At 46.7% G+C, this 13,720-nt stretch overlaps 1 protein-coding gene across 1 annotated transcript in view; it reads right to left on the bottom strand.

Moving 5' to 3' along the window:
- CEP72 (centrosomal protein 72) overlaps positions 1-13,720 on the bottom strand; it is a 30,979-nt gene that overhangs the window by 6,408 nt on the left and 10,851 nt on the right. The window contains exons 5-9 of the mRNA XM_032415344.1: positions 8,631-8,809; positions 7,098-7,280; positions 6,484-6,785; positions 4,222-4,360; positions 2,960-3,156 (exon numbers count right to left, since the gene is read on the bottom strand). Coding sequence (XP_032271235.1) covers positions 2,960-3,156; positions 4,222-4,360; positions 6,484-6,785; positions 7,098-7,280; positions 8,631-8,809 — 1,000 coding nt within the window. The remainder of the gene's footprint in view (positions 1-2,959; positions 3,157-4,221; positions 4,361-6,483; positions 6,786-7,097; positions 7,281-8,630; positions 8,810-13,720) is intronic.

Raw genomic sequence — 13,720 nt, 5'->3', positions numbered from 1 at the left:
GCACAGTCAGGCGGATGGACGTCCCTTCTCGCACAGAGCGAGCGTTCTCTCTTGGTGAGGAGAACGAAGCTACTTTCACAGCAAACTCGCAGACCCACTACAGCATGAGCAGCTATGGTCCTGGACCTAGTCCGTCCTCCACAGCCACGGCGTGGCCCCCTTACCAACACCTCCCCGCCCCTGGCAACCACTTTCTCCCAACCCACAGGCTGCCTTTTCATTTAGGTTGCGGCTTCCACTGCTGTGCAGAAGCTTCTTAGTTTGATGTCGTCCCACTTGTTCAAACATTTTTGCTTTTGTTACCTGCACTTTTGGTGTCAAATTAAAAAAATCATCACCAAGACTCTATCGAGGAGGATTTTCTCTCTGTTTTTTTTCTAGAAGTTCTACAGTTTCAAGTCTTAACATTCAAAAATCTTTAATCCATTTTGAGTTGACTTCTATGTATGGCGTTAAGGGTCCAGTCTTCCCAGCACCTTTATCAAAGAGACTGTCCTTTCCTCATTGTGCATTCTTGGTACACAATGGCCATTTATGTACGGGGTTATTTCTGGGGTCTCTATTCTGTTCCATTGATCTATATATCTGTTTTTATGTCAATACCATACTGTTTTGATTACTATAGCTTCCTTCATAACAGAATTTGAAATCAGGGAGTGTGATGCCTCCAACTTTGTTTTTTTTCAAGACAGGTTTGGCTATTGGGGATCTTTCGTGAAACTAGAAAAAGGAGAATACAAATTTTAAGAAAAATAGTTATACAAATTTTACAATTTTTTTAAATTTCTGTGAAAAATGCCATTGGAATCTTTACAGGGATTGCACTGAATCTGTAGATTACCTTCAGGAGTGTGGCCTTTGAACACTATTAATTTTCCAATCCATGAACATGGGATATCCTTCCATTCATGTCTTTGATTTCTTTCATCCACATCTTACAGTTCTCAGTGTTCAAATCTTTAACCTCTTTAGTTAAATGTATTACTAAGTATTTTATTCTTTTTGATGCTACCATAAATGGGATCGTTTCCTCTTCAGATAAATTGGTGTAAAAAAACACAACTGATTTCTATTATGTTGATTTGTGTCCTGCAACTTCACTGAATTTATTAGTTCTAATGCATTTTTGTTGTTGTTGTTGTTGTTGTGAGTCTTTAAGATTGTTTTACACATGCAATCCTGTCCTCTGCAAACAGATGATCTTATTTCTTGCTTTCCGACCTGGATGTCTCCTTTTCCTGCACGCTCTTGCTACCATTCCCAGTGCTGCGCTGAGCAGACCTCACAGGAGTGCATGTCTGTGTCTGGTCGTGGCTCCTGGCTCAGAAAGCAAGGTTTGGTTTTCTTCCACCGATCACATGTCAGCTGTGGCCTTGTCCTAAGTGGCCTTTAGGGTGTTGAGGAAACTTTCCTATTTACCTATTTTGTTGACTTTTTATGATGGATAGAGTGTTGAGTTTTATCAAATGCTTTTCTCCATCTATTGAGATGATTGTGTGGGTTTGATCTTTCAGTCTGTTTATGTGGTGTATTAATTAGCATTTGTTGAACCGACCTTGCATTCCAGGGGGAAATCCCACTTGGTGATAGTGTATACTTTTTTGGATGTGTTCTTAAATTTGATTTCCTAGTATTTTATTGTGAATTTTTAAATTATGTTCACTAGAGAAATAAGCCTCTAGTTTTCTTGTGGTGTTTTTGCTTTTCTGCTATCAGGGTGATGCTGGCTTCATAAATGGTATGGAAGTGTTCCCTCTACATCTGTTTTCTGGAAGAGTTTAGGAGTACTAAATCTTCCTTGAATGTGCAGTAGCATTAAGCGATGAAGCCACCTGGTTCTGGGCTTTTCTTTGTTGGGAGGTTTTTGATTATTGCTCAATTTCCTTATTAGTTATTGGTCTGTTCAGGCTTTATTTCTGAGACAGAGGGAGAAAGGTGGGGGGTGGGGTGCACACACATGAGCAGTGGGAAGGAGCAGAGGGAGAGGGAGAATCCCAAGCAGACTCCATGCCCAGAATGGAGCCCAACATGGGGCTTGATCTCATGACCCTGAGATCATGACCTGAGTCGAAATCAAGAGTTGGACACTTAACCAACTGAGCCACCCAAGTGTGCCCTTTATTTCTTCTTGATATGGTCTTGGCAGGATGTATGCTTCTAGGAATTTACCCATTTCTTCAAGGTTGTCCAGTGTGGTCACTTATAAGCATTCGTAACACTCCCTTATGATCCTTTTCATTTCTGAGGCATCCACTGCGATGTCTCCTCTTTCATTTGTGATTTTGAGTCTTCTTTTTTTCTTAGTCTAACTAAGGGTTTGTGGTTTTTGTATATTTTTTTCAAAAACCCAACTCAGTTTTGGGTTTTGTTTTTCCATTATTTTTCTAATTCTCTATTTGATTTATGTCTGCTCTGATGTTTACAACTTCCTTCCTACCTCCTGCTAACTTTGGGTTTAGCTGGCTCTTCTTTTTCTAGTTCCCTGAGGTGTAAAATTAGGTTGTTTGAGATGGTTCTGTTTTTTTAACATAGGCATTTACATGTAATGGTTTTATCGTGAGGTTAGGAAGGAGGAGGACAGCCTTGCCCAGCCAGGAGTCTTGGCTCAGGGGCCGGGTCCAAGCTGTGCTGGTTCTGGCTGCCCTTGGGCACCACCTGGTGGAGGAAGTCCCTCCGGGCCAATAGCACATCATGGGCCTCTGCTGGCTCGTGCAGGCAGGACAGCAGCAGGGACCCCAGGATCACCCAGCTGACGAGCCTCTCTCACCAGTGGTCTAGGCAGCCTGGGCCAGCGAGCACTGGGGCCACAAAAAGTCCACCTCAAGCCCAACTTCATCTGTGCTCTCTCCCCCACTCAGCCTCTCACAGAAGACACAGCAGCATACCCCTTCTCTGTGAAGTCAAAACCATGCCCCATCCCATGTGTGCACGAACAGAAATAATACGAAGGCATGCTCACCATCTCCTTCCGCGCATCGCTGAGCTCCGACACCACCTCACTCATCTTCACACGGTACTGCTGCTGCTGTTCAGCAAGGTGCTTCTGCAGAGATTTATTTTCCAGAGTAAGGTAGCTAATTTCTTCACTCACACTTGTTGAACTATCCTGAGTTGTTGTAAATTCTTGCACAGAGGACAAAATATGTCTTGCCTGAGCTAGGAGTCAAAACCAAATATTATTACGGCATTTATGTTAAAAGGATGAAGTATAAACAAAATTTGTTCATACATTTTGAGTACACAAACTACATGCCTCAAAAAACACTGACCAGCATGGAGACTGGCAAAGGGACAGGCACAGCACTGAAATCACCTCACTCAGGTTTCTGTACATCCATCCAATCAAGGATAGAAGGTGGACAGACAGGAAAATAGTTTTATTCTAGAGCAAAGGTGTCTCTGAAGAGAAGGCCATGATGGGACAGTTTGGCTGGATGACCTAGTGGCCGGCCACACTCTCTTCCACGGCACTGCCAGCTCCTGCTCTTGGCCTGGACCCCAAACACAGTCTGGTAGCTCCGCAACTGGGAGCAGGAGGCTAAGATTTACGGGATCAGGATCCAGGGGCTACAGCTGCAGGGCCACAACATTGAGCAAACAGCTCAGCTCTGGGCAGGGCCCACGGTCTGCAGGAAGGACGGACCAGCGAGCTCCTGCTCCCACTGGGACACTGAAGGCTGAACCCTGGAAGGGTACACGGTGTGCTCCTGCACCCAGGCTCGGGCAGAAGCAAAGCCACGTCCTCCCTGGGGAGGGACCACCCTCCTGGGCCTCATTCCCAGTGAAAACTCAGCAAATCCAGGGCCCTGGACATGATCACATGTTCAGAGGGTGTGAAGGAGATCGTGGCAGCTCTTCCATCTTTCCAGACCTTCCCATAAAACAGAGCAACAGGAATCAAACATCTGTGAACAGCATCTCCACCAAAACCAGGTGACCAGGCATCTCCATAACCCCAGAGTGCCAGCAGGTGGGAAAACCAACAGCCACAGGCCTGCATGACGCCCCCCATGTCTCACACCCCACAAAGCCACCAGCTGCTTTGCGGAAGGCCACCAGGATGCTCCATGCAGTGCAGTGGGGACAGTGATGGCCAATGGGGTGGAGCCAGCGTAGTGTGGGGCCCAGACAGAACTCAGCAGCAGAACAGCACGTGCAAATGGAATGCTGCCTGGAGGGTGGCCCCAGTGCGGGTCTAAGGGGCCATCCTTCCTGACTCACCCCGGAACACCTCGTTGCTGTGCAGGGACTTGCAGCCGTTCCAGTACCGGTCCACCAGGTCGAGGAGCGCCTCCAGAAGCGCCACCTCCAGCGCAGCCTTCCTCACAGGCGACACAGCCGAGTACAGCGTGGGAGCTACCTGCCATGGAGACAGGCGGTGATGCGGACACTGGGAGTCACTGCCTGATGCAGAGCCTCTGACACAGGCCTACGCAGCACCCTCTGGGCATCATGCTGATGCCCTTGTCCATCCAGATTTCACAAGGCTGCAGGGCTGGCACAAGGACGGGTGGCATCCCTGTACCTGGGGGAACAGCTGAAGGATGCACTAGAAGGCATCACACCAAGTGGGTGTTTAAACATCACAGTTTAAACTCTAAGGCTGTGGTACCTCCCACGATGGCCTGTTCTGGGCCCTCCTGAACCAGTCCACAGGGACTCCTGGAGGCTGGAGACCCGTCAGAGCCAGTCTTGGCCTGAATGGTCACTGGTACCCAGAAAGCCCTGAACATAATGAAGTCACACACTGGACCAGATGGTGGTCAGGCCAGGACGATGTGGGCCAAAGGGCTGCCAGGCAAGACCAGCAGGGCTCTACCCAGGGCCCGCCACACCAGTGCTATGTCAGCATGCACATCAACGTCATTCTCTTTCCCTCCTTTTAGAAATTACCAGTTTTAAAAAATTATCAAAGAAAGGGGGATGGCCTCTGCTTTCCTGCCCACTTTCCAAGTGTCGGGATTTGGCGAGGGAGGGCGCAGAAGTGCACACCTGTCTCTGGGCCGATCACCAGAGCTGGGACATGGGCTAGTCCCAGGTCTCCAGGAAGCAGCTCCAAGCAGAAGGCGGGGGACAGCCCCGCCTAGTGCTCTGCAGTTAGCTAACCTCCAGAGGACTTTTCTACTAAGGAACTTCTGAAGAGCCAGAGACCCTGAAAAGAGGCAAGGCAGGTGAAGCCACTTCAGCAGGGACAGCTCCTCACCTCCTGTCACCACCGCCCACCCCAGGCTCCCCAGGAGCAGGCCCAGCAAGCGAGCACCACTCTGCCCAAGGTCACAGTGTGCGTGGGGCAGCATGAAAACACTAAGGCCTGGCTGCTCGCCCCAACAAGCTAAGGCTGAGGGCATCCGAGTGAGCACCTGGCACCAACACCTCCATCAGAAGCTGTATCTGGACACTTGTCCTCAGGCACAGGTGACAGAGCCAGGGTCCTCAGTGCGCTCTCTCCAGCTTCTGTCTCCCCCCCTGAGGAGCAAAGGGCAGTGCCCACTGCAAGAGGATGATCACCATGAGGCCACAGCCCCAAGCTGAGGCAGCATCCCCTCCTGCCAAGTCCCAGCCCCACAGCGAGGGTACGAGTTCTCCGGGCGAGGCTCTGCACCCAGCGATGTCCATCCTTGGTGAGGAAAGCCAGGCCTCCAGGGCACAGGAAAGGCCCGGGCACGTTCCTATCTCAAACATATCCTCATTTTTCTTCTTTCCCTCAATCCAGACAGTGAGAGATTGACCATACAATGACCAGACCCTCTATAAAAGCAGCCTTCTGCCCCACGACCCACAGCAACCAGCCAGGAGGTCAAACCATGACCCCTGTAACAATTGGTCCCGTAGCCAGAACTTGATCCGTTAAGTGACAGCTGCCCTAATTTTTCTCCCTGTTTGCAACTCAGGACCGACCACAGGAAGCGAATCACTCCCCTAACCAACCACGTGGGAGGCCAGCGCCTCATGTCTGCCCAACCAGCGGGGGGGCGGGGCCCCCTGCCACAGCCCGCTCTGCCTGGGCCCGCCCGAGCTCTGCCCCAATTCCCACCACTCTGTGCCTCCACCTCCAACAAAGCCAGTGACAAAGGCAACAGAGTCATCACCCATGTGGCTCTGGGTCACTCAGAGGGTGGGAGGACTCTCAGTCCCTACCCAAGACGAGGCCTTTGGAAAACCACAGGATGCATGTGCAGGACACCCTCACAACAGGACCCCTGATGGCTCCCCGGCCAAGGTGATGGGTTCCAGCTCCGAGACAAGCACAGAACGGCTGCGCCTATGCCTACACTCTGGCCTCAAAGCGCGGAGCGTGGCAGGAAGGGGCGTGGAGCCCGGGAGCACGCTTCCGACAGACAAAAGGGTGCAAGTGCTGCGGAGAAACCCATGTAGAAGCTTCTCCAGCTGGGGGCCGGCGAGCACAGGGGTGGGAGAGGGAGCTCAGCAGCACTCAGCAGCCCCCTGCCTCACCATCCAGTCCTGCTCGGCTCTCCCACTCACCTCTCTGGTGCCACTCCTGCTGTGGGGCCCCTCCTCCTCAGGCTCCGATACCTCGGAGCGAGACAAGGTCCTTTCGCTCCTGCCCTCCGAGCCACTCTGCCTGCTCAGAGTCTCCTCGGGGCTCAAGGATACGTTGGGCCTCTCCAGGCGTCTCAGACACTCCTGGTCTGCAGGTGCCTGGAATCTCCCGCCAGGCATTCTTCGCTTCCTGTACTTTTCAGGAGCAGGCAATGGATTTAACACCTTTTGTGCTGACAAACTTGACTTCTGAGAAAGGGCCGAGTCCTCAATGTCTGTGGAATCTGTAAGGGAGGGCGGAACACAGCCCTCAGCAGACCAAGTTCTTTGGCCGCAGTGACCAGTACTGGCATTTAAAAAGGTGTGCACGCACGTGTGTGTGTGCCCAAGTGCGTGCGTGCATACGTGCGCACACACACGGAAAATCCACCCAAAAGTGGTAAAACTGAGCTAATACCCTTAACAAATGAATCAACCAATTCCCGTATTCTTGACAAAATCACGTACAACAAAGAGAAGTGAGTAAAAACCTAGAATTTGGGAATTACAAAGGATTATAAGAGATTGTAAGGGATTGTAAGCATGAGACTGCTTACCTGGGTGTGGGGTAAAGTGCACGTGCTGTCCACACTGTGGGGGTAGCTCCCCACAGTACTGGTTCTGAAGCCTCTTTTCTGGACCACACCCTCGAGAGCTGCCTTTCCTCTTCTCATGGCCCTTCTTTATGGAATCCCCACACTGGTGCTGCACTGACTGAGGACTCAACAGATGTCTGGATTCTATTTTATTAAAAAACATTTTAAAAAGTTTTATTTCATCAGAAATTCCATCTTAACCTTCTGATAGTGTATGACAGCTATCAAGGACATGATTAAGTAAGAAAAAGGTGACTGTGCAGGTTGACTCACACCAGCCACGCCTGCAGACGGCGCCCCACACAGGCCCAGCCCCGCCGGCTTCAGCGCTGACTGCGCAGAATGAGGACAGCACGGTGCTGGCACAGACACGACAATCGACAAAACACCACCCGGAATCCAGAGAGAGACTCAAGTCAACCGCATTAACAGACAGATGTGCCACAGCTATCGAATGAGAAGACGGTCTCTTCACAAGCGTGGGGCAAAGATTTCTTGTAAACAAAAAGAACTGTGGCACATCTATCTGTTAAAACACCAGAAAGCACAAACCATATAAAGAGTAGAACTGACAACCTGGGACTTCATCGAGAGCCTTTGCTCCTCGAAGCACGGTTAGCACACAAAAGGCAAGCCAGAGAATGGGAGAGTGTGCAGCACTTACATCTGAGAAAGGGCTTGTATGAAGAAAACCGCAGAGAAAGAACTCTTGTGACCCAGTACCAAGGAGAGAAAAATAGGAGGGGAACAGACTTGAACAGAAATGTCTCATCACTGGTCCTCAGGGAAGTGTGCACGAGAACCAGGAGCAACTCCTACTGCGCTCCCAGAGGAGCCAGACCTGAAAAGACTGACCACACTGAGCTGGCAAGGACACCCACAGGGCAGATGTCCTCGTGCCAGCAGGTGAATCCTGGGATTTCAGCCCAAATGTATGCCTCAACCTGTTGTTGTCTTCAGGAAAATTTCTCAGAAACTCAAAACAGAAGAAGAAACGGAGCTGTAGCACATACACAAGTCCTGGTGGAACACAGAGGCCCCGAGCAAAGCCCGTGAAGAAATCCACGCGCTGCAAAGACTTCCCAACGTCCGCATCCGGTCTAAAGTTCAAACCTGGCAGGCTGAGCGCTCAGCGTCTCCTAAGCTAAGTGAATATCCCCCTGTGGCGGGGACGGAAACCAGTGTCACCAGCCAAGGGACACTTTATCTGTCTACTCTGACCTTTTGGGTCTCCCCTGTAAGTAAAACTGCAGTTGATCTGAGGAAGGACACAGTTTGAACAACCATGCAGAGCTATATACTCAATTATGCTAACACTATCTGTCACAATTCTATAATCCAAACTACTAGTATTTACAATTTCACAGAGACGTCACGAGGATTCTGTAGGTAAAGGTGAGTTCTGGAAAGCGCTGTATGTCAGGAGGCCAGAGATTACCAGCACCCCAGCACAGGCTGGGCCCACTGGGCCTTTGTGACCAGGTAGCAGCCTACCTTGGGAACTGTGGAGGTCGGCCTCTCGCTCCCTCTGGCTGGAACTTGTGCTCCCAGGAGGGTTGCTCAAGTCCCACTCGCACTCAGCAATGAGGTTCAGGACCGCCTCGTCATCTGCATCCATGACCGAGCACTTCTTGGCCGAGGGGTCAGTGCACAGGGCCCTAGAGTGGCATGGTCTGCAAGGAAAAGCAAACTCAGTGCTGTCGCTTAAGCCAGGATCCCGCGCCAGCACACGCAGACCCCGTGAAGGAAGACGAGGGCCCTGCCGGCACGGCCACACGGTCTCCAGGGAGGAGAAGGTGGTGCACGGCAGAAAATGGCTCCCAGTGCCTTTAGTAAAGAAGTCAATGCAGGACATCCCCAGGACAAGTGCTGATGAAAAGAAGGTCATGTGATGTCACCATGCCATCCGAACAGGGTCCAAAACCCCAGTAGGGTCCATTCAAGAATGAAAGTTCCAGAAAGCTCCTGTTCTGACATCCCCTAGCGAGTTCTCTTCCTAGCATATCCACAACATGACGGGTGTCAAGAAAGTTAAAGGACATGGTGTTCCAAGTTTCTATCTTTACATTAAGTGAAAATCTCTCCATATTGACTGAATATGAGGTGTTTTACGATACAACATCCCTACCAATGGCGACCCTCCATAGGAAGGTGAACACACACAAAGGGGAGTTCATTTCCAACACAGGCAGCTTAAAAAATCTCTTTCTTTTTTTTAAAGATTTTATTTATTTATTTGACAGCGAGAGAGGGAATACAAGCAGGGGGAGTGGGAGAGGGAGAAGCAGGCTTCCTGCTGAGCAGGGAGCCCGATGTGGGGCTCGATCCCAGGACCCTGGGATCATGACCTGAGCCGAAGGCAGACGCTTGATGACTGAGTCACCCAGCCGCCCCTGAAATCTCTTCAAGAGAATACTCAACCACATACTATGAGTGTTGGTTTTACGATATCTGATCATACTCTAAGAAATGGATACTAGTCATCATTTTCTACTTCTGAGAGTTTTCCAACTCACCGCAGAGGGAAGGGGACTTGGGTTCTCTTTCTAGGTCTGCCCACAGAAACCTGACACCTGACACGTTTCTGTCTCATGGGTCTCCAAGTCACCTCTGGATCATGAGGCTGCACCAGGTTATGAGTGGGTTCTCTGAGTTCTAAACTCTGTGACAGTTCAGTCTTGAGACTGTTAAGGACAAGTAAACTAAATAAACAGAAATAAATAAATAGAAACACATCCCATCTTCATGGACTGGAAGACTTAACACTGTTAAAATGTCAGTACTCCCTAAAGCAACCTACAGAATCAGTGCAATACCTATCAAAATCTCAATGACATCTTTTGCAGAAATAGAAAAACACATCCTAAAATGCATCTCAAGGGACTCCAAATGGCCAAACAATCTTGAAAAAGAAGAGCAAGTATTAGAACTCAGATATGGCAGAAATGCTGGCATTATCAGACTAGGATTTAAAAGAACTGTAAGTAATAATGCCAACAGATCTAATGACAAAGCAACAACATATAAGAACACATGGGAGGGGCACCTAGGTGGCTCAGTCGTTAAGCGTCTGCCTTCGGCTCAGGTCATGATCCCAGGGTCCTGGGATCAAGCCCCGCGTCGGGCTCCCTGCTCAGCAGAAACCTGCTTCTCCCTCTCCCACTCCCCCTGCTTGTGTTCCCGCTCTCACTGTCTCTCTCTCTGTCAAATAAATAAAATCTTTAAAAAAAAAAAAAAAAAAAGAACACATGGGAAATTTAAGCAGAGAGATGGAAATTCTAAGAAAGACTTAAAAAGAAATGCTAGGGATCAAATGCACTGTAAGAGAAATGAAGCAAGTCTCTGATGGGCTCATCAGTAGCCTGGACACAGCCGAAGGAAGAATCTCTGAGCCCGAGGAGAGCTCAATATGATCCTCCAAAACTGAAAAACAGAGAAAAAGACTGAAAAAACCCACAGCAGAATACCCAAGAATTGAGGGACAACCACACGGTATAACACATGCTTAATGAGAATATCAGAAAGAGAAAAAGAAACATAAAAAATATTTAAAGTCTGAAAATTTCCTCATCGTCAGACACCAAATCACAGATCCAGGAGGCTCAGAGAACACCGGCAGAATAAACACCCCAAATTTACATCAAGTAATTTCATAATCAAACCGGAGAAAACCAAAGAAAAAGAAAAGAAATGCTGAAATAAGCCAAAGGGAAAAAATACTTTATGTGTAGAGGAACAAATACAAGAATTACATCTGACTCCCCCTCAGAAACCATGCAAGCAACACAAGAGGAAAGTATTTAAATTGCTGAGAGAAAAAACTACCACCCTAGAATTTGGTACCCTGCAAGATTATCCTTCAAAAGTGGAGAGGGCACCTGGGTGGCTCAGTTAGTTAAGTGTCTGCCTTCAGCTCAGGTCATGATCCCGGGGTCCTGGGATCGAGCCCTGCATCGGGCTCCCTGATCGGGGGCGGGGGGGCGGGTAGTCTGCTTCTCCCTCTCCCTCTGCTGCTCCCCCTGCTTGTGCTCGCTCTCTCATTCTCTCTGTCAAATACATAAGTAAAATCTTAAAAAAAAAAAAAAGTGGAAAAATAAAGACTTTCTCAGATAAACAGAAATTAGAATGTGTTGCCAGTAGACCTGCCTTGTAAGAAATGTTAAAAGAAGTTCTTTAGAGAGAACAATGATATAGGTCAGAAACTCAGATCTATATAGAAAGGAAGAGCATTAGAGAAGGAATAAAATAAAAATTTTTATTTTATCTTATTCTTAATTGACCTAACAGATGACAGCAACAATGTATTTGATTATGGGTACCCACATATTACCTGCATGATTATAACTTATGCGTCAGTGAAATGAATGAAGCACCTGTAATACAGGGACAGGAGGGTGGAGTTAGGAATGTTTTGTAGTATGAGGTATTGCCACTACTCGGGAGGCAGTGCAATGGTATTTGAAAGTGGACTTGGATTAGTTGTAAAGGTCTGCTTCATACTCTAGGACAACCATTAAAAAAGGTAAAAATATAACATATGCTAACAAAGGAGAGAAAATGGAATGGTGTAACACGCTCATTTAGAACCACAAAAGGAAGAAACAGAGCAGAAGACAAGAATAGGAACAAAGAAAACAGAAATGAACATGGTAGATATAAATCCAACCCTATCAATAACCACTTAGAACATCAGTGGGCTAACCGTTCCAATTAAAAGAGATTCAACATGGATCAAAAAACAAGATCCAACTACATGTTGTCTATAAGAAACCCATTTTAAATATAAAGACATATAATGGATAAAAAGTAAAGGGTTAGGGGCGCCTGGGTGGCTCAGCCAGTTAAGCGGCTGCCTTCCACTCAGGTCATGATCTTGGGGTCCTGAGATCAAGCCCCACATCGGGCTCCCTGCTCAGTTGGAAGTCTGCTTGCTTCTTCCTCTCCCTCTGCTGCTCCCCCTGCTTGTGCTCTCTCACTCATGCTCTCGCTCTCTCTAAAATAAAGAAAATCTTTAAAAAAAAATAAGTAAAAAACATATATATATCATGCTGACATATTCAAAAGAAAGCAGGAACAGCTACATTAATTTCAGATGGAGCAGGCTTCAAAGCAAGGAAAGTTACCAGGAATAAGAGAGGCATTACATAAAGATAGGGGATCAATTCTCCAAGAAGACAGTAACATCCTTAACCTGTATGCACTTAACAGCAGAGCACCAAAATACATGAGGCAAAAACTGACAGAACTACAAGGAGAAACAGGTGAGTGCACTGGAGACGCAGCACCTCTATACCAGAAATGGACAGACCCAGCTGCCAGAAGATCAGTAAGAACAGTTGAACTCAATAGCATCATCAATCAAATGGATGTACTGACATCTGCAGATCACTTCATCCAACAATAGCAGATTACACATCCTTCTTGAGCTTACAAGTCACATTGTGAGCCATAAAACACATCTTAACAAACTTAAAAGAGGAGAATTCATAGAATATCTGCTCTCAGACCACAATGGAATTAAACTAGTAATCAATAACAGAAAGAGAACTGGAAAAGCCCAAATACTTAGAGATTAAAGAGCAAATTCCTAGATAACACATGGCATGAGTCAAAGAAATCTCCAGAGAAATTTAAAAATATTTTGAATTAAATGAAAATGAAAACACACCTTATCAACATTTGTGGGATGCAGTGAAATCACTACTTAGAATGTAATTCATAGCACTGAATGCGTATACTAGGAAAATAGTAATATCTACAATCAATAATCCAAGCTTCCACCTTAGGAAATTAGAAAAAGAGTAAATTAAATCCAAAGTAAGCAGAAGAAAAGAAATAATAAAAATTAGAGCAGCAATCAATGAAACGAAAACAGGAAATCAACAGAGAAAAATCAACAAAACCAAAAGCTAGTTCTTTGAAAATAAAATGGAAAAACCTCTATGCCAGGTTAATTAAGAAAAAAAAGACACATATTACTAATATCAGAAGTGAAAGAGGGATTGTGATGACAGATCCCATGAACATTAAAAGGATAATAAAGAAATACTTTGAACAACACTATGCCCACAAATTTGATAATCTAATGAAACAGACCAGTTCCTGGAAACACACATTCTATCAAAATTCACACAAGGAGAAATGGATAATCTGAACAGACTTATATACATTAAAGACATTGAATCAGTAATTAATAACCCTCTAAAATACCAAGTCCAGATGGGTTCACTGGTGAATTCCAGCAAACATTTAAAGAAAAAAATTATACCAATTCTCTATAATCTCTTCCAGAAGATAGAAGCAGAGAGAATACTTCCTAACTCATTCTATGTGGCCAGCCTTATTTTAACATGCAAGAAAACTATAGACCAATAGCTCTCATGAACACAGATGCAAAAATCCTCAACAAAATATTAGCAAATTGTATCCAACCATGTATAAAAAGAATTACAAACCACAACCAAGTGGGATTTATTCCAGGTATGCAAGGCTGGTTCAACATTTGAAAATCAATCAATACAATCATCACATCAAAAGACTAAAGAAGAAAATTCATATGCTCATATCAATGGACAGAAAAAGCA

This window comes from Phoca vitulina, unplaced genomic scaffold, assembly GCF_004348235.1.
Source record: "Phoca vitulina isolate PV1807 unplaced genomic scaffold, GSC_HSeal_1.0 scaffold17, whole genome shotgun sequence".
NCBI classification, from domain to species: Eukaryota; Metazoa; Chordata; class Mammalia; order Carnivora; family Phocidae; genus Phoca; species Phoca vitulina.
Note: the sequence above shows the minus strand (reverse complement) of the source record. Positions and strands in the feature narration are given on the sequence as shown.